Source organism: Miniopterus natalensis, chromosome 9, assembly GCF_054644295.1.
Source record: "Miniopterus natalensis isolate mMinNat1 chromosome 9, mMinNat1.hap1, whole genome shotgun sequence".
Taxonomy (NCBI): Eukaryota; Metazoa; Chordata; class Mammalia; order Chiroptera; family Miniopteridae; genus Miniopterus; species Miniopterus natalensis.
In genome coordinates this window covers 11,295,336-11,321,930 of record NC_142089.1, presented here as the reverse complement: position 1 = coordinate 11,321,930, position 26,595 = coordinate 11,295,336, and the positions used below count along the sequence as shown (strand labels likewise).

The following is a 26,595-nucleotide window of genomic DNA, read 5'->3' as shown; positions in this document are numbered from 1 at the left end:
GAGTTGTGCTGCCGCCCTTGGTGGGACAGTCACCCCATGAAGCCCACAGCAGAGAGGGCAAAGGTGACACCCCGTCAGGCACTGACTGGCTCATTCAGGGCCCACCAGAGATGCACTCGGGCTGTCTCCATTCCATTGCTCGAAAGCAGGTGCAGGCACACCAAAGGCTTCCTGTCCCCAGTCCTGAGCTCCCAAAACCCCTACAATGGCAGTCACAGAGGGAGGGGGACAACCCTGAGCAACAGGAGACTCCTGGGCCCAGACAGATGATGTGACCTGCCCAATGTCACAGAAGTAGTAAGGACAGAACCTGAATCCAACCCTTTTTTTCTGTTCCATGAAGGTGAGTGATGTGGGGAATTTGAGCAAGAGAATCTCAACCCAGATTCCTAGGGTATATCCTAGGGACACCGTGGAGTGAGAATTGGGAGGAGGAATTTGAATCTCTGGCAGAATCCGCTCTGGCCCAATAATCAAAACTAGGAGTATTAAAAGGGAAGGAGGTAGGGAGGGAAGAAAGAACTGAGGATTCCTGACATGAGCACTTACTCATGAACTGTGGATTTCTTCCCACTTTCTTCCTATGTTTAAGGCTTATTTTCCTCACAAGATTATAAATTCCTTAAGGAGAGCTTTACCGGTTTTATACCTCATAGGGTGCAAGCACATGAACACTGTTACTAAACTGAAAATAAGAACACGTAGCTACCACTACCACTGTTGATATAAAACATGGAAGCTGAGATAGGTCATCAAGAAACGGGGGGAAACATAAGAACAGAATCAGGAAGGCTAGAGCTCAGAATGAATTCAGATTAGTACAAAAGCAAAGCAAAGGCAGGGAGCTCACTATTTCAGCACTAGAAGAACAGGGCAGACACGGTAGGGGGGGGGGGGGAGGTTGCTCAGAGGTCGGAGCCTCTGCGACCTCTCATCCAGTTTCCTGTTCCTCCAGGCCAGACGAATCTGTTCTGTGGCGAGGCCATCCTTGAAACATCACAGTGCACTTCAGAGATGCCAGACACTAGAGGAGGCAGAGGCCAACTTCACTCCCATAAAAGATCAGAGTTGGGAATGAAACACTAGTTTGACACTGATCCAGGCATTTTTGATGGGACTGCTAAAAATCATCAGTTGGCACATTTTAAAATCGCTCCAAGCAAGCTCCACCCCAAGAATCTCTATTTCCTATATTGATGGGGATGCTGAGCTGGAAGAACAGAGAACTCCTCTAATAAGAGCGCAGTACTGTGGCAGGTTCCCATCGATATCCTGTGGCCAAGGTTGAGGTGTGGGGCTAGCTGCTGGCCACTCAGATGGAGCCTCTGCCAACAGGGGTCCAACGCCATGTTCCAGGGATGCTCCTACCTGGCCCCGGGGTTAACCTGTTTGTCCAGGATTTAAAGAAAGGCATAACTGAGAGGGTTCGTCGACGTCCTATCAATGGCATCAGGGGTTGAGATGATCAGAGGATCACTCCAGAACCCAGAAACAAGGGTCAGCTACTGAACACAGTAACCTCCAAGCACAAAGTGCTCCCCAGGCAGCAGCCATCTTATTCCATTTAGTCCTCACAAAAAAACCTATTTTGAACCCAAGAATATTGAGGTTTAAAGATGTCAAGATCCGCCCATATCACAGCATGGTTAGACTCCAAGGGCTTTGCTCTTCCTGCCTCAGTAGGCTGATCACATGTACCTGGGCAAATGCAAACCAGATACTTCAGCTCAAATATTAATCTCACTAACTACGAAACGGGGGATAGGCCTATGAAGAAACTCATGGTTTTAGATTATTTCAAGCTTGATAACACTATAATGTGGCTGCTACGACAGCTTTCATGCAACTTTAGGCACATAAATGAAACTATTACTGGTGGCCAGGTCAGAAGCTGCAGCTGCGAGGGGCTCCAGGACTCACTCAGGGGGCAACAGTCCCCTCTGTTCTGTCCTGGCCCCGCCACATCTGCAGGACTAGATTGTTTGGGACACTGGGCTTTAAGAGAGCCAAGGACAAGTTGGGGTTCTTTTGCTTAAAACTTTTAAACACCTTGAACCCAAGAAATGAGAAAGAAGTGGGGATAGTTCAGACTGGGAGGGACTCAGGAGATCCTAGCAGTGGGCAGGGGGAGCAGATCCAATCCAAGTCACTGACAAGGCCAGCAAGGGAGCATCAAGGGAGGACAGAGCTGTCTGCAAAAGCATCTGTTCACAAAGCAACGAGCCCCAGGCCACTGGAGGCGTCTGAGGAGAAATGGGGACCTTGTCAAAGACACTACAGGAGAGGTAGTGAAGTCTAGAACCCATGGCCTCACAAGGCTCTTGTAAAGGTATGAGACAAATATTTGCAGAGCAGAGATGTCTGTCCTGGCAAGATTTTTGGAGAGGACGGCCAAATGGAAGAGAGGAAGGGATGTGCTAGAATGATTGGTCTCTCTGTCCCCTAGCACTGGGCCCTGACCTGTTCCAGGCACTCTGGCCAATGATCCTGGGAATTTCAATCCTCAGAGACTCCAAGGGTCCCCACAAAACAGGAGAAGTGAGAGAACCTATGAACTTAAAAGTGATAGCCACTTCCCACCATTTCATCTAACAAATACCCCACCCAGCAGAGCCTGTTTGCTGGAATATTATCTGCCCTCAGTAAAACCCCATCCCAAGACAACTGGAGCGTGTGCATGTTGAATGGAGTCAGGAGAGCACTCCGGAGGAGGGAGGGGAGCTCTGTCTACCCCATTTTTAAGGGGGATTTTTGGATGCTAACACCCTGGGACTATGTGTCCTCTCCCCCACATGAATTCTGTCCTTTCACAAATTAGTGTCATGCTCCCTCCCCAGCTCCTCACTGAGGGCAGATCCTGGCAACCACAGAGAAGTGACGAGACCTTGAGTTCACTGAGAGTCCCATTTTAAATGAGCACCAAGAGTGCAAAGTGAGGCCAGGACAGTGGGCAAAGGGCTCTGGGCCACCAGGGTAAGTAAAGCCACATGGCCTATCAAACCTCTTGGAGAGGAAAGGCTGAAGTCACTGGACACTCAAAGGTAAAACAGGTGGGAGGGGTCCAGGGGAGGTGGAAAATCAGAGGCTTGGTCGCTCCCAGGAGCAGACTGACTCCTAAGTTGTGGCAGGGAATTTGAGCCCAAGGAAAAGGCCCAGCAGGGACCAGGACAGAAGGAAGAAGGTGGACTGGGGGCGGGGGACACAGGCCTTGGCACATAGACAGGTTCCCACAGCCCCCTTGCTCACAGCCCTGCCTCTCCCTCCACACCTGGTCAGGGTCAGCTTTCTGGCAAAGCTGACCCACCCAAAATAGAACTATTTGTGCAATGCATATATTATTACATCCTCGTGAAAGTGGCTGCCAGAAGAAAACATTTTTATGTGCTGTGGTCGCACAGATGTTCCACGAGGTGATTCCAACTGAAGCTGAAGTCAGAGGCCAGCCCGCTGGCTCTATCAAGCTCCTCTCCTCTCCGTGGCTTGGATACAGGAAGGACATGGGCAAGTATCTGGAAAGCAGGCTGTTTTCCTCCGCTGTCCTGTAGCATTTTTCAGTGAGTACAACCTGAAGGGTGGGGCCTTGAAGAAAGCCGGCCCCACCCAGCTCCAAAGCTCATCTGGAGGCCCAAGGGGTAAGGGCCTTGGCCTGTCTAGGCCTCCATTTCCTTGCCCCTGCCTCGCACTAAGTGAGCTAATATATGCACAATGCCCAGAACTGTGCCTGGCAGAATGGCAGCTTCATTCCCAGGACTGTCTGGTCCTAGCTCTTGGGCAGAAGCCAGCCGTGTCCTCCTGGTTACTGAGCTGTACTGCAGGCCAGCACTGAACACTGTCAAGCCAGAAAACAGCAGTCAGACAGGCTCTCAAGGAAGGTTCAGTCTGCCTGGTTTTGGACAATTTTAATTGAGCCTAAAACTGTGTACATTCTAGAAGATGGAAAAGTCTCGCTTGCAAGGTAAGTGCAGCAGTAGTAGCCATTAGTCACTGACCATAAACCATGTGTCAGAATGGTTCTGTATTTCTAATCTATAACAATCTCTCCAAATAGGCTTTATTTGCTCTACAGTGAAGATGCTGAGTTTCAGAGAAGGGAAGCGGTCTGTCCAGGTCGCACAGCTGGATCTGAGCCATGGTCTGGATGATTCTAAAACCTGGTTCTCCCATGAGACTGCTCTGCTTAACTTCATCCACATTCTTCACCAGGAAAATCAAAGGCAAGCCACAGCCCAGAGCTCGGAAACTCCAGGCAGGGTCCATTCTCATCTCATCTGCCTCCCCGCCGCCCCCCAACCCCTGGGAACTCTGGTCCCTTCCTCTCCTGTCACTCTGCACAGTGGATGGGTCACAGGGAGGCAGTTTGATGCCAGCTTTCCTTCTCAACCAGGCACTGGGTCACTCCACCCAAGGTCATCCAACCAGTACCAAACCTACCTTAGAGGCCACGCTGCTGAAGCAGCTCCACCTGAGCCCTGTCCTGGAACACGAGCATGCTGCAGCGGTAGTTGTGCTTCCCACAGTGAGCAAGCATTCCTTGAAGTACCATGTCTGGCCTGGCCCCCCTATGTTCCCCTACACCTGAAAGGAAGGCCACCGGCCTCTCCCCCTGCTGAAACCTAGCACCCTGCCTAACTGCCAAGTGTGAGTCAAGGAGGATTTCCCTGCGTGACTCTCAGGCAGGTGCCTCTGCTGGAGTTTTACTGCTTGAAGATACACCACGGGGCACCTACTGCTGAGCAGGAAGAGCTTGGCTTGCAAACGACTGGCCTAACCTCCTCACTCAGCAAAACATTCCACCTTCATTTCTAAATATTTAGAATGTGAAAAAAATATCAAACGAACATCTGCAGGGCCTGTCCACGATCGGAAACCTTGCATCTTTCCAGAGATTTATGGTCTCGCCTCTTTCCCATGTCTCCAGCTGTCACACCAAGTGACCTCTTAGTGCAACGTCCTTTTCAACAGGTTGGTACCTGGCGTGCAACAAGCCTTCCCAGTGGGGCCTAGGTGGCAGTCTGCCAGAGGGCACCTTCTGCCCTTCTCCCCTGGAAGGATGGTGCCAACCATCTGGCTGTGATAAGCTTCCCCAAGGACTGCTACTCACTTTTCCTCCCATAGCTGCAGGGATTTGCCAAAACACTTTATCTATTTGCTTCACTTTCCAGCTGACATCCCTAAGAGACATCTTTTGTTGGAGGTGGGGGAAGAAAAGGCCAAACTGGAGGAGATGGGGTGCAGAGGGAGCAATCTACTGAATGCCAAGCACAGTGGAAAGATTAGGACAAAAAAATACAGCATGGCAGAAAGTAGCCTATTTTTCTAGGCAGACAAATCTGGGTTCAAATCCTAACTTCTTTCTGTAAGATAAATCACCATAGGAAAATTACGTAACAGCTTGAACCTCAGTTTTCTCACCTGTTAAATGGGAATGATAACTCTCATTTACAATCTTACCAAAGGAGGTAGCCAGCACAACCATGTGTGTTCACTTCTCATCACTGGAGCCCCTTCGTCTCCCATCCAAGGTAACTATGGCCATTTCTCCAAGGCTCATAGGGAACACACAGCTAAAGCCACAGCCCGCATTTCCCATTTGCTCAGAAGCTGCGCATCATTAACTTAGACTTGTCTCCCTCGCTGCTTCCCTGCCCCTCCTTTTACAGTTACTTACATTGGAAACCAGCCCCAGCTTTAATGCACCTCAGATGAGTTATGGGACCGGCCGTTAGGATGATGACAGAAGCATGAATTTCCTCATTAAAGCCCAAGAGCACAGGCAATCCAAACAAGGCCCGTGGCCCGGCCCGGTGTGCTGAGGACAGCCACTCATCAGGCCTGTTTGGCTTGGCAGGAGGCACTGCTCGCGGCAAGCCGGAACCAGGCCTGCCGTGGGCTGACAGCTCTGATTTAAGCTATTAGGAAGGCTGAGGATTAAATATTTGTCCAGGTCACTGTAAACCGGGTGGAATTATAAACAGTTCAGAGCGGTAAGTGATGCAGGAAACAGTCTCCGGATACAAATTTAGGATTTTCCACCATTGCCCAGGTGGCAGGGTGTGGGGAGTCAAGCTGTGGTAGAGCTGGCTGCCTGGGGGTTCGGCGGCCACTCCCCAGTCAACGGTTCCTGGAAGACAGGGGATCATTTCCACGCAAAAGGATGGGCTCTGCCCCAGGGAGCACTAGCCTGGGTTCTGGGATGGCGTGTGGACAGCCCTGCCCAGAGGCCAGAGCAGGGGACCCCCAGGATCCCTTGCAGCTTCAAACCCTGTGACACAGCACAGGCAGTGGAGGTTTTGCATGGAGCTCCATCCAATAAGCACCCCAGGTTTGTGGCTGACAACACATTTGCCTTGCACTACGATTTCCAAATGCATGAAGACGCTTTTGTGACTAAAACACAAATTCACTTAAAAGAAGTTACTAAATGTATCCTTTCTGGCATGTACATTTTCTATCAATGGCTATTAAAAGTTTATTTATTATTTTATTGAAATAAATTTTTGAAGTTAAAAGGAATCCTTACTAAGTTGAGAACTACTAGAATGGGGAATTGGAAAGATGATCTTGGCAGAAAGGGGCTCCCCCGAGGGTGTTGTCAAGGAGGCTGAGTTTTGGCCAACCCTGACCTCTCTGAGGCCAAGTGTCACTTGTCTGTACTCTCTCTTCCCTTTACACAAAGCACCCCACCACATGGCACAAGGCCTCTCCTGGGACAGGGCAGTCAAGGATCCTAAACTTGGACCCTTAAACCTGCTTAGTATCTAAAGTAGCATCTGAAGTAGAAGTTAAGACACGTCTGCCCCAGGGAGGCAGCACCTTCCAGTCCAAGCTCCCACTTCAACTTAGAACACTTACAACATGGGAACCAACCATGAATAGAGGAGTGGACTTCCAATCCCACCCAATTCCAGCGAGTGGAGAAGGGCTAGAGGCTGAATCAATCACCAACGGCCAACGAATTAATCAATTATGTCTGTGTAACAAAGCCTCCATAAAAATCCACGAAGGATGGGGTCCAGAGAACTTCCAGAATGGGGAACCAGATGGCTCCCAAATGCCACCAGGCCAGAAGGCGCTGTGAGAGCCTCTGATTTATAGCTGGTCAGGTGACAATCTGCACTTGCAACTGGTGCCTGAAGGTGTTGGGGATGGGGGCAGTCTTGCAGAACTGAGCCCTTAACCTGTGGGATCTGATGCTGTCTCCATGGAGTGTCAATAAGTTGAACTGTAAGACACCCTACTGGTGTCTGAAGTGCTTGCTGGTGGGATGGGAACTGTGCCCCTCTCCACAATGCAACTGGGTACAGAACCCAAAAGAATAGCATTTGCTGACCTGCCCAACAGGGCTGCTCATGACCACAGAGATGGGAAACAAGCAAAACACTGCTTCTCACAGCACAGAAGGAGCCTGAGATACCAATGTGGGGTGAACCTGGCGAGGGTGAGGAGGAAGAAACCATGGCCAGGCCTGCAGGAACCTAGCTGGGAGTCAGCAAGCAGTGTTCAACCACAGACAGCTCAAAGGGCATTTATTTGAAAATAAATGACAATGGATTTACAGCTGGCTAAGTAAGCCTGAATTAAAGAAAAGTACCCTAACAAAAATGGTTATCAGACTGATATCTCCTCTAAGGAAGTCTCTGGTAGCCATGCCAGAGGGCTCTGAACTTGGCCTTGAGCTAATTACAGAGCTAATTAATATCAGACACAAAGTCAGTTAATGTGCAAGTAACAAAGCCAGGAGGTGCAGCTAACACCCGGATCGCTGAAACCAAGCTTCAACATAACTGACACGGCAAAGGGGCTAAAAAACAAAATGTGAGGATAAATGTAAAATCTCATCTAAAGAAAGATTTACTGCACAAGAACAGAATGGAAATCCCTGGACCCTCAGTGGTTCATGAAACAAAGCGATGGGTGGGGGTGCCAGTGGGTGGCTGTTTAGTTGACTACATGCTCATGAGGTACCAGCCAAAGCAACCCTGGGGATATTTTAGCAGACAGGTCCTATTCCGGCTGCCTTTGTTTGTTAATCATCACCCGAGGATACTCTTCCCATGGCTTGGGAGGGAGGGAGGGAGGGAGGGAGGGAGGGAGGGAGGGAGGGAGGGAGGGAGGGAGGGGGAGGGGAGGGGGAGAGGAGGGGGAGGGAGGGACACACATGGATTAGATTGGTTGCCTCCTGTAGGTGCCCTGACTAGGGCTGGGGATCAAACCTACAACCCTGGTACGTGCCCTTGACCAGGAATCAAACCCACAACCCTTTCAGCGTGTGGGCCAGTGTTCCAACCATTGAGCCACACCGGCCACAGCCCGGCTGCCTTTTTTTTATGGAGGCTGACATAAGAGGAGGCTGTCTCCCAAAGCAGCAGGCTCCCTGCTCCTACCCAGGGAGGGCAGGAGCAGGTGTCCTGTCAGGTTGTGAGTGACCTCTGAACTCTTCCAACATCAAGGTCTTGTGACTCAGGTAGCCTTTTGATTGCTTTGACCAAATGTACTCATTCTTTATGAGGTGAATGAGTGTTCTGAGCTCTGAAGAGTACCCTGCTTGGGCCTATACTGGAGGATTCTGGTGAATGTCATTCAGCTCCATCCTTGGAGCGCTGCTGGGGGGGAGGGGGGGGCGGCACAGAGCCGAGCAGAGAGCGGGCTCGCCACAGTGCTTGTAGGTTGCTCATCACTACCAGACACCTGCATGGGGAAGCCACTAAACTCGCTTAGATGCTTACAGCAGGCACTCCTTTTATGCTGTTATTTCAGCCTTTTCTCTCCTTTTGGGGGACCCTGACTATGGTCCCCAGCAGCCTGTTGCCAACTATCTGGGTTAACCCTCTGGCTCTGCTGTCACTCTTCAGGACCGTCCGCTCCACCTACATGATAATGTACCTCAGTTCTCTCTGCAGAAAGTGCCTTCCCACCAGTGTCTGATGTCTGCTGCCAGCCCACAGCCACCCTTCCCTACACTGTGAGAAGTAGCCAGGCTTTATTCTAGGAAATCAACACCCCTTTTTCCATCTACAATACCAGGGGCAGTCACATGACCCACATCTGGCCAGATTATTTCCTCCCGTGGCCTCAGGAAATGATTCTGTGATTGACCAGCAACCATATCAGCGGGTAAGATAGTTCTGGGGTACAGAAGACTTATTCTGAAAGAGAAGCTCTTTCCCCCAACACTGCCAGGGGCCACCATGTGGAGGTATGAGGTCCTGAGGCATCATGGGCATCCTAGACCCAGCAAGGATGAATAAAGCCTGAATTGCTCGGTTATATGAGCTGATTTGTTCCCATTTTTTGCTTAAGTCAGAGTTGTACTTCCTGTCACTTGCAACCAAGAGTCTGAATACCTGATCTAAGTCATAACTGAGAAATTAATTCATTCTAAAATGTTATTGGCATATGTCTTAAACATCACAGGAGCACTTTAACATAAACACCTTGATCTGAACAGAACACATGCCATGACTGGATCTCGGGATCACTGACAGGACTGCAGTGAGATCAAGTTAGGCACAGAGGCTGGCTCAGGATCCCTCTGCAGGACAACTGCTCACTCATCACCATGTAGTCAGTTCTGAGGCTGGCACCTATGGGTACTGGTAACTCTACCTGTCTGGTAAGGCTGCCTCCGAGGTTCATGGTGCCAGAGCCAGACTTGTTGGTTTGCAGCCACAGCATCACCGTGGAGGTCAGCTTGTAATGGGCGGTGCGGCCACTGGATTTCTCCTGGGGGGAGGGGGACACAGAGATCAGAACCTTATGCATAACCCCAAGCTGACGAGAGCCTGAGGTGGCTCCTGAATCCAGGGACATCCTAATGTGCCCCTTCCTAAGACATTACCACAACACTACCATTCTTATAAAATCCCAAATGGTTTTTAAAGGGACCGAATCACAATCGTGTGTATTCAGTTCTTCTGGGATCTTTATCACCAATGACTACTATAATCCTGATTTATCTTTATCCAAATGGCTCAGGCACTTTTAAGAATTAGCAGGTTTATGTATCACAATACCCCTCCTCTTCAAGGAGCATCTGCCAGAGACTGGGGCAACCCTGCTGGGCGTGGCATCTGCACTGGAGCCCTGGGCCGCCAGCTGCTGGGGAGCTGTACCTGCACCTCCACCACATGGATGGAATCCCAGCAGCCTTTGATCTTCTTTGATCCGTCCCCAGCCTTCTTTATGAGGATCACTCCAGCAAAGCCATGATCCAGATCCCAGAGGTAGACAGATGAGACACCGCCTTCAAAATACCTGCAGGAAACAGGCCCATGTGTCCATTAGATGTTAAGCCCGTCAAATTACAGACCATCAGCCCAGATCCCAGGGGTTGTCTGTCATTCGGCAAAGATTCATCTAAGTGTCTGTCTGGAATTAAGGATCCTCCCTGCAATGGTTCCAGGGTTGATTCTTGCATGTGTTCTGAACAACCACTGGTCAGGGGTGGGGACACAGAATCCTTTAGGGTCACAGAAAGAACACAGCTTAGGAGTCCTCAAGGTGAATCTGAGTCTGAGCTCTGCCAGCTTTGTGGTATTTGGCAAGTTTACCAAACTTCTCCCGGCTTCAGATTCCTCCCAGGTAAGGAGTACAGCAAAGTGTGTGACATGACAGACACACACTGGGATCATTATTACTGAGTCATCATTACTGTCTGATTCTCCTATCTTTTGACATCGCTATTTTACAGGAGAGACAAAGAGAAAAAAATAGAGCAATGAACACTTCCTCACTCACAGCCCTCCAGGGCCTGGGTACACCAGGGCTTCTGTAGTCTTTCAGAGCTACAACCCTCTAGCCAGGAATAAAGGGCTAAGCTTGGGATGCAGCTTCCTCCTCAGGCCTGAGCCAATATGGAAAAATTCCCCATTAAGATCAAATGCACGAAGGAAAGAAAAGGCTAGGCTCCCAAATCCAAGAGACCAAAGGCAACACCTGGGATGGAGTCAGGCTGCTGTGCAGGCCAAGGAACTCAGAAAGCACCGGTGGATGGATCACTGCTCATGCGCAGTGCCTCAAATTCTGCTGAATCTCATCTGGCGGCTAACATGTTCTTTACCAGAGGCCTCTCTGACCTCAATTAACCCCCACTCAATGGTCCAGCAGGTACACTCTGGGACCAGCCAGGACTGCAACCTCAGACGTGAGTGGACCTCAGATGTGAAGAGATCTCAGACATGAACAGCCCTCAGCCGTGAACAGTGAGCAGGTAGCACAGCTGTGGCAAGCATTGGCTCAGGTCAGGCAGGCATGGGTCCCAGCCCCAGCCCCTCCAGTTACCAGCTCTATTCATGTGCTTACCCACCCAACAACTATTTATTAGGGGTTACCAGGTACCATCTGTGTGAACTGGGCCTTAGAACTGCTGAGAGACAGAAATAATATAGGAAAGGAGATACCTAACCAAAGATTACAATTAATTTTAATAACAAAAAAAGTACTGCCCTAGCCAGCCAGTTTGGCTCAATGGTTAGAGCATCGGCCCGTGGACTGAGGGTCCCAGGTTCAATTCCAAAGGGTACCAAGGGCAGGTACCTCTGCTGCAGGTTCAATCTCTGGGCCTGGTTAGCGCACGAGTGGGAGGCAACCAATCGATGTGTCTCTCTCACACTGATGTTTCTCTCCCCACCCTCAACTTCCACTCCTCTGAAAAGCAATGGGAAAAAAATGTCCTCGAATGAGGGGTGAAAAAACAAGTACTACGAGGAAGCACATTTGTGAATTACAGCTCAATAAAGCTGTGAGATAAAATATACCTGGTATATGTTAATACTTAGAGACTGTAGATGAGGAAATGAGAACTCTTTGCACTTTCTGTGCAGAGGTCAGTACGTGACATACAGCAGCGTGTGACCAGGGGACAATGGGACCCAGGAAGCAGACCCTCCTCACGGAAGAGGGCCCCCAGCCTGTGAGCTGCGAGGCGGTGGCTCAGCTTTATCCTCCTGCTCTAACCTGCTGCCAGCTGGCTAAGGGTCCTCAGCCAAGGTTGCTGCCCTTGCCCCTCCCCACCAGGATTCCTTAGGCAGACTGATGGCCCACTGCTGCTGCCACCACCACATTCTGTCCCCACGCTGCTCCATCCCCACACCATCCACTGTGATTAAGCTGTCAAAAGAAATTCACAACTCTGCCACTCCCAGCAAGTCCTAGGAGGCAGGTGAGGGCAGGTCTGCTAGGGCTAGGAGATGCGGAAAGGAGAGCCTGCCCCGAGCTAAATGTCAGTCAAACAATGAAGGATGGGAAGGGGGTTGGCTCCAGCAAGTGCAGTGCTGTGAGGGGAACAAACAGACACACACATGGGGGCCCAGAGCTCAGTGCCATCCCAGGTGACCTCCAGGAAATCGGCCAATGCTGGACACTCAGGGACCCCACTCAGGAAGGTTCTTTCTCTTATTCCAAATCTCATTTTCAACAACCCCCCCCCCCACACACACACACCCTGGGATGGGAGGAGGAAAGCAGCTAAGTGTTTGGTCTGGGACCAGCCCTGCAGGGAGTGGCACTCGAAGGCTGAACTAGAATGCTCCTGGGACATGTGGAGATGTATCCATCACTTCTAGCTGGAGCCTGAGTGCTCAGGTGAGCTCACAGCAGGGACTCAGCAAGCCTTTCTGGCTCGTTCTCCTGGGTTTTGGTGGCTCCCTCGGTTCAGAGTTCACCAGGAGGCACCCCAACTCTACCAAGGGAGGAGAGGAGCAGCCCACAGCAGACCTGTGAACACCCATCCTTTTGGTGACGGATGGGTTCTCCCACCTGGTTTTCCCTTTCAGTCTGTTTGTAGGGAGAGCAGCCCCACATCAAAAGGGAAAAAACAACGTGAAAAAATTGGCTTTTCCTGTGCTGACAAAAAGGATGGGCCGATAATTCCTTCTTCCGTTGGCCATCCTGGAATGAAGGCTCGAAGCCCAGTGGGCACTTTCATCCTTCCGCCCCTACAGCGATGGCCCGGATCCTCTGCACCTCCCCAAACCAGAGAGCAGTGTTGTTCTTGTCAAAAGCTCGCGCCCTGTGTACTGGGAGACTGGGGAGAGCGGGTCAGGCCTCGACAGTCCTAGCTGACACCACCTGGTGACCAGTTCAAAAACGCCAGGTGGCCTACAGATGATCCCCCTCGGTCCCATCCCTTAGATTTGTTTTCTTCCAGAAAAATAAAAATGCGGCAAGAATGTTTTATAAGGTGGAACTGGCCGTTTCCAGTCCAATGTCCCTCCTATGGCCCAGCTCCCACGCTGGGCAGCTTCTTCTTGGCTTGCTCAGCTCCCCTGTGGGACACACCAACCAGGCCCAACGTTTCAAAATGCTGGACACAAAGGAGATAAGAATGCAACCTCAATTCTAACCTCCATGTGGGTTACTATTCCCGAAAATTTAAAAAAAAATTACTGCAAGAACATCATAAAAAAAGGAAATTTAAAAATTAGCCCATAGTACCATATATCAACTTATCCCATAAATCTGATTTTTCCAAATTCCCTTCCAGTCTTTGTCCAGATGCACAACTTTTATGTAACTATAAGCCCGGCAATGGTACTGCGTTGAGTTAGGTTTTTCTCACTTGGCACGGAACTATTAGTGCTTCTCTATGGAGCTACATCACCTCCATAATTGTTTTTAATAGCTGGGATAGTATTCCATTGGGCAGTATCCTAATTTATAGTCAATTTGACTTTTAATACAGAAATGACGGCAGCAGAGTCAGAGGCGACACTGTGGATCTCGCTGTGACTGCTCCCTCTTCCCTCATGGAGGTGAGGCAGACATGCTGAAACGCAGCCTCCACAGGTATGGCCCCAACACCACAACAATTCAAGAACAGACTTGCATTCCTCCCACTAGAAGGGATCTCCAGTGACTTGAGTGGCTGTGAGCTGCCAAGTCTCAACCTGAGGTTCCAGGACAAAGGGAGCAGAGGGTCAAGTGATCAGGAAGGGCCGTTTCAGAGTCGCCCAGAAAGACCTGCCTCTCTGACAAGTGCTGTCAGGACTGCTGTGCACAGTCGGTGGTGAGGCGACTGCAAGACACACAGACAGCCCGCCATTACATGGTTTACGGCTTTGCTCTGCGCGTGAAGCATTAATTAAAGAGGGACCTCAACAAGTTTTTGAAAATTTATTCTTACCTACTGTACTTTGATCATAATGACATGAAACAGGAAAAAAAATAATTTTTATGTGGTTCACATTTATGAGTTTTTACATAAAGGCTTTTGTGGGTATTTTAAGAATGTGCTAAAATGTTGTCTGAAACCACATAAAGCCATCTGAGGAGCCGCCCGCCAGAACTAACAGCACACACATGGAAGCACTTTAACTGGCCTTTGTATATTTAATGAGTCAAATAGTATTAATATTGTTTAAATGCTAACATGCTATTTCAATAAGGTGGCTCTACCATCGCCAGCAACTTGCTCTTGGGCCTCGCACGTCAATGTGAATGAATGATCAAATGTGGCCTAGCGATGAGAGCAGACTACAGAGGAATTAACCTGGCCCTGCCCTGGGCTCAGCCCTGGCTCTATCATTTCAAAACCCCAGCTCTCCAGGAGGGAGGGAGGCAGGCTCAGCTGATAGGCTCAAGAGGGAAGGCCCTCTTAATGCAGTGAGGTCTCTGGTCAAGCTCTAGGCAGCTCAGAGAACGTCTTTAAAATGTGGAGGCCTGCTCGGCCAGTGTGGCTCAGCGGCTGAGCATCCACCTATGATCCAGGTGACCACTATTCGGTTCCCAGTCAGGGCACATGCCCGGGTTTCGGCTCAATCCCTAGCTGGGGCCGTGCAGAAGGTAGCCGATCAATGACTCTGCCGATCAGTGACTCACTCTCCCTCTCCCTCTCCCTTTCTCTCTCTGAAATCAATAAAGACATATTTTTTAAGAAAACCACACACACAAAAGAAACAAACCAAAAAAAAGTATAGGCTCAAACCAGAAAGCACAGACTTTTCTCAGGCCCGAAATCCATACACTCGGTGAACAGGGTGAGTCACCTATTAACTGGACAACATAGAGACAATCTTCAGGGATACTGTGGAGAAGCCACCATGGAAAGTCTTGAACCATGAAAGCTCCAGGAGCATCAGGAGTGGAGAGATGACAGATCAACCCAGGAACAACTGGAATAAAACTGTGCTGAGGTCCAGCAGAGAGAGAACTTCAACAGAGTGACACTGGTTCTACACACAGTCTTAGTGGCTTTCCAGGCTTTCCCAGGAAACACTAATATTTCCCAAGGCAAATGGAACTACAGGGAACTTGACAGTTGGGACTAAGGAGATGGGGCCACTCTAGGTTAGTTCTATAAGTCCCGCCATGTGAAAAATAGTATGTCAATTACAACAGGCAGATACAGGTTCCATAAACTCCAAAAAATCGGGCTGCAAGGGAACACCTCCGTGTTGGATGAGCCAGGAGCCAAAGGCAAGACCCTCAGGTGGGGCTGAAGATTTATCAGCACAATCACAATTAGGCATCTGGTTGAGTTTATTCTCTGTCATCAATCAGATCCCTGAACTTGAACCAACTAAAAGCCTAATGTGCCAGTAATTCTCAGGGTTCTATGTTGTGTCTCCCTGAAAATCACTCTTCCACTTGAATAATGTCACAGTCACATGTACAGATTCTAAGTCCATAACTCTTCAACCACAGGACTTCTGGGGGGAAGGAGAAAAAAGGGGAAAACATAATACTTCACACTCAAAATGACCTACTTCACAAAAGAAAAAAGAAAATATGTCGGCTCCCAAAGCTTTATGGAGTGTTTGAAGCTGAGGAATGCGAGGAGACCTAGGATGGAAACTTGTTTCGGGAATCTGAGCTGTAGCTATGAATTAGCCAATTCCCAGTCTCGGCCAACACTGGGCTGCGAGTGGAACAGGAAAGATGGGCTGGAATGAACGTAGATGTTGGCCTTCAGTCCTTCTTTTCAAATCGTCTCCTGGGAGAGTAGCCAAATTTGTGCTTCTAATACAGAGGTCCCCAACAGCTAATGACTCACAGGCCATGACCCCCCACAAAAGAACCAAAGCCAGGACAGACCTGCTGGGATGGGAGCAGGCCTTTCTTGGGTTCACTCAGACAAGGTCTTTTAGCCACAAGTGGGCTGGGCCACTGTCACAGGACTGAGACAGGAGGCTAGGACCTGTAGTGATGCAATGACATCTGCAATGTGCAGACACAGGCAGTCGCCCCCAAACTCAGCCAAGTCAGGGAGCATTGTAAGGTAAGCCCCTAGATGCTGGAGTGCAGGGGGGCTTTCTTCTACAGTCGCTTCATTAAATAAAGCCAAGAGGAAGGCAAGGAATATTTATTTGGTATTGATGTGGTGCCAAAGACTGTATTCCCATTCATGAAATGAAAGAGCTGGATCAGCTGCTCACTAGGGTCTTCCCCAGCAGACTGTCCAGGATTTGGTGGGTGCACCGGGCCTGCAGGAGGTAGACTCAGCACCACAGCGCACATTCCTAACAGCTTAATCAAGCTATATCAAAACTCTGTTTACATGCGTCTAGTGACAAGGAACTCACTACTTTCCCAAGGCAACCATTTCACTTTTGAACAATTCAAACAGTTCTCGCTGGACCTGAGTGAAAACTCCCACCTTCTGCCTTCAGGAGCCATGCAAAAGGAGAACGCCATGCAGTCCTTTTAAATATCTGAAGACGGCTTATATAAACCCCAATATTTCTTTTTCCTGATCCTCGTTCTGACACCACTCCTCAGAAGACATGATTTTAACGCCCCAAACCTTAGTTATCATCCTCCTCCTCAGGATATGAGAGCAGAAATCGATGCTGGGGCTATGCGTGAGCCAATGCAGAAACCAGCACAACTCTCCAAGTGGACGCTGCCTTTCCTCGAGGGATGCAGGTCTGAATCAGCTTTCTCGGCAATCACACGTACACTGACACACCCTGAGCTTGCACTCATCTCAAACAAAATACTTTTTCCCTGTGTGTTGTCATGAAATTATCTCCCACGTCCTATACCTTTAAGAACTGGGCATACTGGACCCAAGTATATCACTTCCACTTGAATCTGTTTTATTTAATCCTCATAGACATGGCCTCCATCATTTCAATGTATTTTCTGTGTGGACCAGCTCTCTGAACCTTTAAAGAGTACTGTGGCCGGACCGAGGCTTCTGTGGGCAGCTGGTGGTCAACTGGGAAGGATGGCTCTGGTTTGAACACTTCTTTCACCCTGGGGGATAGTACAAAGATGGGAAATACCCACAACCTCAATTCTGGCTGGAGATGAAGGGACCTGCTAGGGTGAATGAGGGAGAGAGAGGGGTGGACTTGGCCAAAATGCCCACATTCAGACTAAAAATTTTAATGTCAGTGCAATGAAACAAGTGAATCCCTCTATTCTCCAGTGCCAAGCTAGGAACACGGGCCCTTATAAGCTCCAAAGCTGTAACATTCCACGAGATTCTTACTTCTCTGTCTCTATGTCCTTCTGTCACATACACAGTCTGTTCTGCTTCTAAGCTCTCATAAATAGTAGTAGCAAGATTTGTGATAAATGGTCATGATGGACACTCTTTACTGTAACGGGCACATAGTCATGACAATAACCAGGTCCTATGGGTCCTCGTTCGAACAGCAACTCCCCTGCTTGATGACAGAGACGGGTTAAAGCCTAGAGGCAGAACCTTTCCACCAGCGGCTGAGGTTCTGCTCCAAGACAATACCTTTTTGTTTCCTCCCAGCTAAAAAAGAAAATAATGTCCCCAGCTACTAGCAGTAGTTTGGTTTTCTGATCATCCTTATAACATACAAAGGCACCTGGTACCCACAAGTGAGAACAATTCAATTCCACTCCAGGAAAAAAGAAAAATCTCCAATTTGCTCGGAGAGGCATCTAAAACCTGGCTCCCTTCCTTGCAGTGTAGACCAACATTCCTTTTTCGTTGGCTCCAAATTGGCCACTGTTGAGAAGCTACACGTATCCCCTGTCCAACAGAGGATGTGGGTGCTGCCCGATGGGTACGGTTTCTGGAAAACCCACTGACAATGCCAGAAGGCAGGCTGACAGCCACAGCTACGAGGGGCTGAGGCAAGTGGGCTCTCCCCCACCTCACAGATGCACTAGGAAGAGCACAGAAATAGTGGCTGGGAAGGCCTGGCCATGGAGCCTGGCACAGAGCAGGCACGCAACCACTGGTGGCCGTTCACTTTCCTAAGGGCCTTCCTCTCTGGGCTGAGAAGGGCTGATCTCCCTTCTCCTAAACGTGGCCCATTCTGAACTAACCAGGAACCAAGGTTCTGCTTGTTCTGTGCACATAGCCCCACACCCACAGCACAAAATGGAGAAAGAGCAACACTTGGCTCTGGGCTGGCCACGTCCAGATCCACCGCTGAAAGCCAATCACCCTTGTTTGTGTACTAAGACCAGCTGTTTTCACCACAATTTGTGGAACTGTCCTAGAGTCTGCCCATGGACACAGGACAGGTATTCTGCGGAAATTCCTTCCAGGACACACAGGTGCAACAATCCCTGAGCACACATACCAGTGGGCTTAGGCATGTGCGACTTTAATGCCAGTTGCACTTAGAAGTGCACATCTGGACTGAGGCTGCAGCACTTTACAGCCTCTCTTTATAAGGCTTTTATTTTTTTTACTTGAAGAGAAATAATGAAGGCCTCTCTGGAAACAATGGTGCTGCTGCAGGGGCCGCCAATCTGGCTCTGGGACCTGACCAAACCATCTACGCTCAGCGCCACCACGACCAACTTCTGCCTCTTTGGACTACCTGTGAAATCAATGCCAGTCCCACTCAGCCCAGGTCAGGGGAACGTGGACAGTCAAGGTCTTTCAAAGCCATCACTATTGGCCAAGAGCTGCCGTTTCTGAGGATCCACTCTGGGCCAAGGGCTTTGCATGTTACTTTACAGTCAGGAAGACAGAAACCCAGAGAGGACAGGAATGCACCCAAGTCACACAGCTGAGGAGTGGGAGGCTGACTGTTGACCTGGGGTGCGGCCGGCCCCATGTGGCCCTGGTTGAGCCTGTGAAGTTAAATTTAGGTGAGTTAAATACACACATGCAACCAGGCCCCTGCACACAGTGCTACCTCAGGTAGAGGAGAAACTCAGAAAGAAAGGAGTGGCGGGAACCTGGGGCATGATGCTGAGTATCCTGCACTGGAAACTGAAAAGGAGGCTCCTCTGCCTCACTAAGGTAGCTGGGGCCTGTGCGCTGAGCCTCTGGACAACCACCCATCCTGTATACTTCCAAAAGCAGCCTCCCCCGAAAGAGGGACCTGCCAGCAGCCAGGGAGCCCAGGGTCTCTGGCGGGAGCCTGGTCATTGGAGGAAGCTGGTCCTTGCTTCCAGGTGGTGTCTTCACCCCGATATGTGGAACTGCACAACCCAAAGTGTGACTGTTCTGAGAATTCTGGAAAAATCATAGTCCCTGATGCTGACTTGGGGACCATGTTTGTAAACAAACTTGTTTTCTGCACACTCCTGTTTTCCATTTAACTTTTTTTTTAGCAGATAAAATCAGACAGTGCATGCAAAGACAACCAGGCCTGGACGGCAGCCTCAGGATGCGAGGTGAAGGGGACTGCAGCAGACACTCCCTCTAGGTTGAGGGGTGACACACAGGCTTGTCTACACTCTTTATGGGCTCTTGTAACTGGAAGAGATAGCTCTGCTTAAGAATAGCAGTTACAAGAGAGCTGAAACTCACACTATGAGAGCAGGAAGCCTACTCAACTCCCCCCAAAAGCTGACAGGGGCCCTGTCGGCCTGTCTCTGTTCAATAATAACAACACAACCAAGGAGGACCTGGGCTTCCCCGTTCACTGCTTCCAGCACTTTCACACAAGCCCAAGGCTGTGGCGAGAAGGGGTTCTCAAGAGGCCCTCTGTAAGTATGGCTGAAGATACAATAGTGTATGTGAAAACCCAAATATTAACTGCACTGCCAACACGCTGAAAGCCAGCCAGCACTTCTGTCTTCACCCCGCCTGCCCTGGAGCATAAGGTGCACAGCAAGCGGTGCCCATCACAGGATCCTTCTGGAAACCTTTAAGTCAGGACAGATGCCCTGGGCGAGGGGAAAGGTTTATGCATTGTGAGCCACTGAGACCTATCCGAAGGGCCAGGGAGTGAGGGGGAATGTGCCAAACCAAATGGTCCAGGTTTCATCCAGCTCCAGAGCTTTCCCGAACAACCCTCCCATTACCTCATGCTTACTCTGCTCAGGGCTCTCGCCCACTTCCCAGCGGGGCTCTGAGGCTAGAAAGGTATTGGCCTGGCTGTTTCTGGCAGTGCCTCAGGAAGCACTAGGTAATCTTAAATACGATCTCACTCAGGCCAGGGAGAGTGGTTGAGACCAAGTAGCCAGACTCAGGGAAGTGTGAGTCAGGGTCCTTCCACTCCCAGCCTCTCCAGCCAGCCTCCAGACTGCTTATGGAGTTACTGCAGTGAAAGGAGATAGGGCAGAAGCCACCAAAGGAAAAGGCACATGGGGAAGGGAGATAGCGTGGGAAGTCACAAGGAAACCAGATGCAAGATTCCAAGTACTCAGAGCACAGCAGATTCTCTATAATATTTGTGAAATGATCTTAAGTTCTCTCTCTCCCATCACCACTGATGGGAACTACTTTACTTCATTTTCAAGAAGGCCATTTACTGGAAGTCTCACTGTGGGCTGGTGGCAGAGCCCCACTAGAACCTACAACCTTCTAATGTTGCCAGCAACATACATACACAGCCTGTATCTCGTCACATCCACACCCAACAACCCCACAGACAAAATAAAAAATGCACAGAATACGAGATGTCCATAAGGTAACTGCTACAATGCTGCACACCTGAAACTAACACAAAATAATACTGAATATAAACTGTAACTGAGAAATAAAATTTAAATCACCAAGTGGACAGGGTGAGTCAGTGCATGGGAGCCTTAGGGACAGCGCCTCACCGAATGCCTCCCTCAGGCCCTAAAATGGGCAGTGGTGCTCTTGAAAACAGATAAAGAAACAGAGGCTCAGAAAGTTTACTTACCCCAAGTCAGTCAGCGAGTAAAAGCAGAACAGAGAATCAAGTCCAAGTTTCTTTCAAAGCCTGAATCTTCCCTACTCTACACTCCAGCCCGGACACAGTGTGAGTGTCTGAGGGAGATGCCTGCACCTCCTGCCTGGGTGCCCCCACCCACCATCAGTTACCTGCTTCCCGGACCTCTGCGACTTCCATTTCATCTCAGAGTAGACAATATCTTGTGCTGCCTTCTACAATTCCCACAAGGATGGAAACACTGACTCCCCAGGCCCAATGTTCCCATCCAGAGAAGGCACAGCCCTACGAGCCCAGAGCCCAAGGTCTCAGAAGGCAGCTGAGAACAAGGAGTTTCAGGGGCCCAGGAAACCAAGGAGTGAACTTTTTCCACACACAAATATGGATGCCCTGCCCTTCCTGAGCCAGTGTTGCTCAAATGTTAAATGACATAGGAACAGAAGATGGAAGGAAGGAGTAGAAATAACCACAATTCTAACATGGCCCCAGGAAGGGGAGAGGAGGCGGGGGAGGGGGGCATCTACTAAGTACGCTTGCTACTTCCAGGAAGGCTCATGGGCTTCTGGGACTGCCACGGGGTGCCAGCCTTGTCTCATTCTGTAAACTTCTTCCAGACAAGAAGGGCTGATTAGAAAAGCTAATTAAAGCTTTTGAAGATTATCTCAGACCTAAAGCAAGAACACAATATGCCTTCCTGCTCTGCTCCTCCAGCCCCCACCCGGACTCTGGCCTTCATTAAGCTTTGATTTCAATCAATTGCACACCCACTAAAATTAACTTATAAGGCCAATAAATTGCAACCGCATGTTTGAAGGTATTATCTGCTGCAAGCCAAGAGCCAAGGAGCACAGAGCATGGGCAAGATGTCTGGCACAGATGGGAATAATCATCTTTGGAAGAAAGCAGTGCCAACCCCTTCGGTTAGAACATCTGGTCTCAGCAAAGCCCATGCCGAGAGAGGCAACGGCAAGAAGCAATGTGAAAGCCGAAGCAGCGAAGGTTCCCGTCTTCTCTGGGAACCTGAAAAACCAAAGCACCGATCTTGGGGTTCATGGCTGGTGCTGGTGCCTCACACGACAAGTGAGATGTTCCTCTGGCAGCTTCAAGTACCTACCCCACACTGAGGGCTCCATGGCCAAGCCCCTCAAGAAAGATAGATCACTTAGGTCAAGTGATGAGGTTTTATAACTGATGAACTATCCTAGACTTGGGCCTAAAAAAGTAGAGTCAATTCTTCCAAGAAAGAAGTGATCCTATGAGCCGGCCACCCAAGAGTGTGCCCTTCCTTGACCCTCCCCAGTGCTGCGCTCTAATGGCATTTCCTGGACTGAGCCAGGCCCGAGAATGAGGTGGAAAACCACCTTGGGGCTTGACAGAGAACAATGAGAGTAGCCTAGATGTTGGGGACCAGGGTGGGAGGGCTTAGGAGAGGGAAGTGATGAAATTCAAGATGACTTCAGAATAGATAATGACCTCATCCAGCCCCAGCAAAACATGCTTGTCCTCAGCAAACTGGCTATTTTAATTGAAAAACAGGGTTGTCTGGGTAATGCTAACAGTTGCTTGACAGTTATCTTCCTGGGGGGAAGCTACTACCATGGGTCCTTTCCGCCATTGATGACACCAAACAAAAAAACCCGATAAATGTGGGAGGGGAGTGGAAGGTATGTGGCTGAGTATGTGGCAGAGAGCTCTGGGCAGGAGGGTAAACAAGGAATGAATGGCTTCAAAGGATCACGCAGGACACACAGATGATATCCAAGTCCATACTCGTCTTGCTCACCTTGGGAAAGTCATGCTCCCGACTGCTGGCACATTTACTCCATAATGGAGAAATGCTGTGTATAGGCAAGGAAGAAGGGTGTCACATCCCCACAGAAGTTACAAGCCAGAGGGCCCGCTCGTCAATCCATCCCTGGCCCCGCTCCCTCACCCTGACCATACCAACTCCATGTGTTGACAATTAGTTCTAATTCCCTGCAAAGTCAAAGCCTTTACAGACCTGGGAGCAAGGCCCAGAGCCCAGGACAGGATCCAAGGCTTTCCCTCAGGATGCTCATGGCAGAGAGAAGCCTTTGGGGGACAGCGAGCACCCCCTCCCTGGAAAGAGCTGGCGCAGCTCCAGCAGGATGCCTGGCCTACATGTTTCAGATCTAAATTTCTGCACGTTCACTGAGGTCTCCTTCCCCTCATCATCTTAAGGAAAACATCAAGAGTAAGCAAGGTTAATGGACCCACAAGAAGCAGGAAGAAGCCCAGCAGGGGCGGCTCAGAGTAGCTCAGTGGTTGAGCATCCACCCATGAACCTGGAAGGTCACAGTTCCATTCCCAGTGAGGGCACATGCCCAGGTTGAGGGCTTGATCCCCAGTAGGGGGCGCGCAGGAAGCAGCCGACTGATGATGCTCTCTTATTACTGATGCTTCTATCTCTCTCCCTTTCTCTCTCTGAAATCAATAGAAACGTTAGAAACATTAAAAAAAAAAAAAAAAAAAGCAGCAGAGAGGAAAGGGAACCAGGATGCCATGTCACCACTGTGCGTGTACGCACCCACGCGGGTGCACATACACACACACACTGCCAGTGCTGGCAGAAGCTGTGTCTGCCTATTTACTGGATGACAACAAAAATTCCAGCGCATTCAGTCTTAAAGCACAGGGATTGTGGGGGCTTGGGGGAGTAGCAGGAGAGAGCACCGCCGGCCTCCCAGGCTCCCATGTTAGTTGAATTCAGTGCAGCCTCCCAGGACAGAGTGAGGCCCTTCCCGCGAGTGATCCACAGGACAATCAGCCCCTTGAAGGCTCCTTAAAGCACAATGCTCACCACAAAAGGACTTGGAGCCCCACTGTGGCTGGGATCTGACAGCATTCAGCCATTGAGTGGTGAGAGGTCAAGTGGCCAGAGCATAAACCCAGTCCTAACTGCCATTCATCAGGATTCAAGATTCAGAAACACCTGGGTTGTCAGGACTCAGTTAGCATGGGTTGTCAGGACTCAGCATGGGGGACAGGTCTGCTCTTCACATCTCTCCATCCCTCTGGGGTGCAGGCCAAGCTCCAGTTTGGAGTGGGGCTCTACTTGCCCGGCCCTCCTGGGTACAATGCTGTGCCAGTCCTGCTGTCGGGGCAGTGGCTTTTCAAATGACTCCCTTTTCTTTCTGGCAGAGGTGGGGTCTGCCTGAGGCTCTGAGCTCCTCTCACCAGACCCAGGACACATGCCATGTCCTGGCCCCTCATGCAGCAGTTCAGAGTGACCAAAGCCAACAGACTCAAGGTGTTGTCATGGGGTGGGGTGGGAGGGCATGCCTCCCCTCAGAGTGACCTTTGCCTGAGCCCGCTTGCCAACATGCAAGGGAGATAGATGGACAAATCCATATCAGCCATGGAACAGTGTGGTTTCTAGAAAACCCAGAGTAACCACTGGCCTGTGCTGCTCAAGGCAGAGACAGGCCTCCTAGCCCCTGGCTGACTTCCGTGTGCTCTAAAACCACAGGGAAAAGAGCTCATGCTCCAACCCCACCATGGCCACCAATGTGACCACCAACAACTCACAACCCAGAAATGTTTTGGCTCCTCATGTGTGGTCCAGCTGGAAAATGTTCTTCACATGCAGTCTCAGGAGAGTGCTCCCCAGTGCACTTGGTAACACTGGGAAGTTAAAACTGATGAATCTGGGTCCCCAATGGCAGCTCTAACCACTATCCCTCCAGTGGCCTGTGGCTGCTGTCACATGGGAGAAACAGGCCTCTCTGCTCCCCTCTGTGGGTGCCCCTCCAAAACAACACACTGATGCTGCTGGGGACAGAGCAGCACCCTCCAGGCTGGGATTCCACCAACACGAACTGCCACAGAACTTCAGGGTCTGGCTTGTCCAGTTCAGCCTCCACTGTGAGTACAGGAAGCTGTCCTGTCACCCCTCTCAATCTCACCAGCAGGTCAGCTCACTCTCAGGAGAGTGCAGGCACACTCAAAGGCACACAGAAATACAGTCATTAAAGCTTAAAAGCCACCAGAAAAGTGGGCATTTGCCCAGGAAGGGGAGGCCTCTTCAGGAGGCGCTGTGCGGAGTCGGACCCAGCTGTGGACCCCAGCTCTGGCCGTGTTCTGGTGTGTGAGCCACCTCAAGGACATCTCGGTCTCATCATCTAGTAAGTAAATGGGATAACTCCCACATATCCCACAGGATCATTGTAAGGATTAAGGCATTACTATGAAGATCTTTTAATGATAAAGGGGAAATGTTCACACTAATAGGCCAATCAAGATCCCCCAGAAGGTACACATCTAAGATTGACCATGTATCGTTATACAGGCCTTCCCCCACTTGTGATTTGATGTTACTGTTTTGTGAAAGGGATACACATCCAGCAGAAACCGAACTTCAAAGTGTGATCTTTTCCTGGGCTAGCTACATGCAGTATGACACTCTCTCGTGACGCTCACTGGGCAGTGACTGTGAGCTCCCACTCAGACATGTAATCACGAGGGTACATAACTGATACTCTATAGTGTACTGTTGCGCCAGCATTTCTGGGATATTGCTGGTATTTTTGCATCCTATCATGCCTACAAAATGCCCATCTGTGTGTCTGCTTCTGATGAGGAGAGCAAGGCTGTTGCTCTTGAGACAAAACTCAGGGTAATGCCCAACTGTAGGTTATTGTGAGTGTTCTGAGCACAGTTAAGGGAAACTCCACTAAGCAATAATGTTCAGCAGGTGTATTAAGTACATTTTCGACTTATTAAATACATTTATCAGGACATAACCCCACCGTAAATCGAGGGGCATCTGTATATGCATCAGCAAGACAAGAGGGAGAAAAAAGAGAGGGAAAGTCAACGACAAAACTTGGGCTCTTCTCCAGGTCCAGCCCAAAGCAACATGTCTCAATCACCTTACGCAGGAAGTTACAACCCAAATGTTTAAGTCTGTAAGAAACCAGAACTATCCTTATCCGGATTCCAAGAGATGTCTGCACAAGCAGCCCTCTGCCTGGACTGCTCTTTCCAGCCCAGGCACAGCCAGCCCTCTGGGCATCAGGCCTCAGCTGCAAGGTCACCTCCTGCAGAGGCCTTCTCTGCTGCTCCCCTTACAGCTGTGAGTCACTCCCTACCCCATCACAGCACTTGTTCACACTCTACTGTTTGTCTTTCCACAGTGGATGTGCCACGAGGGCAGGGACTTGGTCTGCCGTGTTCAAGGCCGTACCCCCAGTGCTTAGCAATACCTGGCTCGTGGCAAGCACTCAAATGTCAGTCGAGTAAATGAATACATTTTGGACCCTGGAGCTGGGTAAGGATGGCTTTATAGACCACTTCCATGAACTACTGGCTGCATGAACTTGGGTAGGTTACTTCACCTCTGAATCTGTCAACTCATTTGTAAAACAGGGAGAATCCTCTCTCAAAAGCCGTTTGGAAGATTAAACAATATAAAGAAGATTGTGAGGCAGCTAGCACAGTGTTTGCAGTCACCGGCTGGTAACTGCTGTTATCATCACTGTTATTTCATTATCAAATCATCACTATAATATAAAACTCAATTCCACTTGGAAATTCTTTGTAACAGGAT

General features: G+C 49.8%; 1 protein-coding gene across 1 annotated transcript in view; it reads right to left on the bottom strand.

Moving 5' to 3' along the window:
• The window catches only part of CAPZB (capping actin protein of muscle Z-line subunit beta), a 113,346-nt gene that overhangs the window by 6,201 nt on the left and 80,550 nt on the right, over nucleotides 1-26,595 (bottom strand). Inside the window, exons 5-6 of the mRNA XM_016214617.2 lie at nucleotides 10,113-10,254; nucleotides 9,607-9,723 (exon numbers count right to left, since the gene is read on the bottom strand). Coding sequence (XP_016070103.2) covers nucleotides 9,607-9,723; nucleotides 10,113-10,254 — 259 coding nt within the window. The remainder of the gene's footprint in view (nucleotides 1-9,606; nucleotides 9,724-10,112; nucleotides 10,255-26,595) is intronic.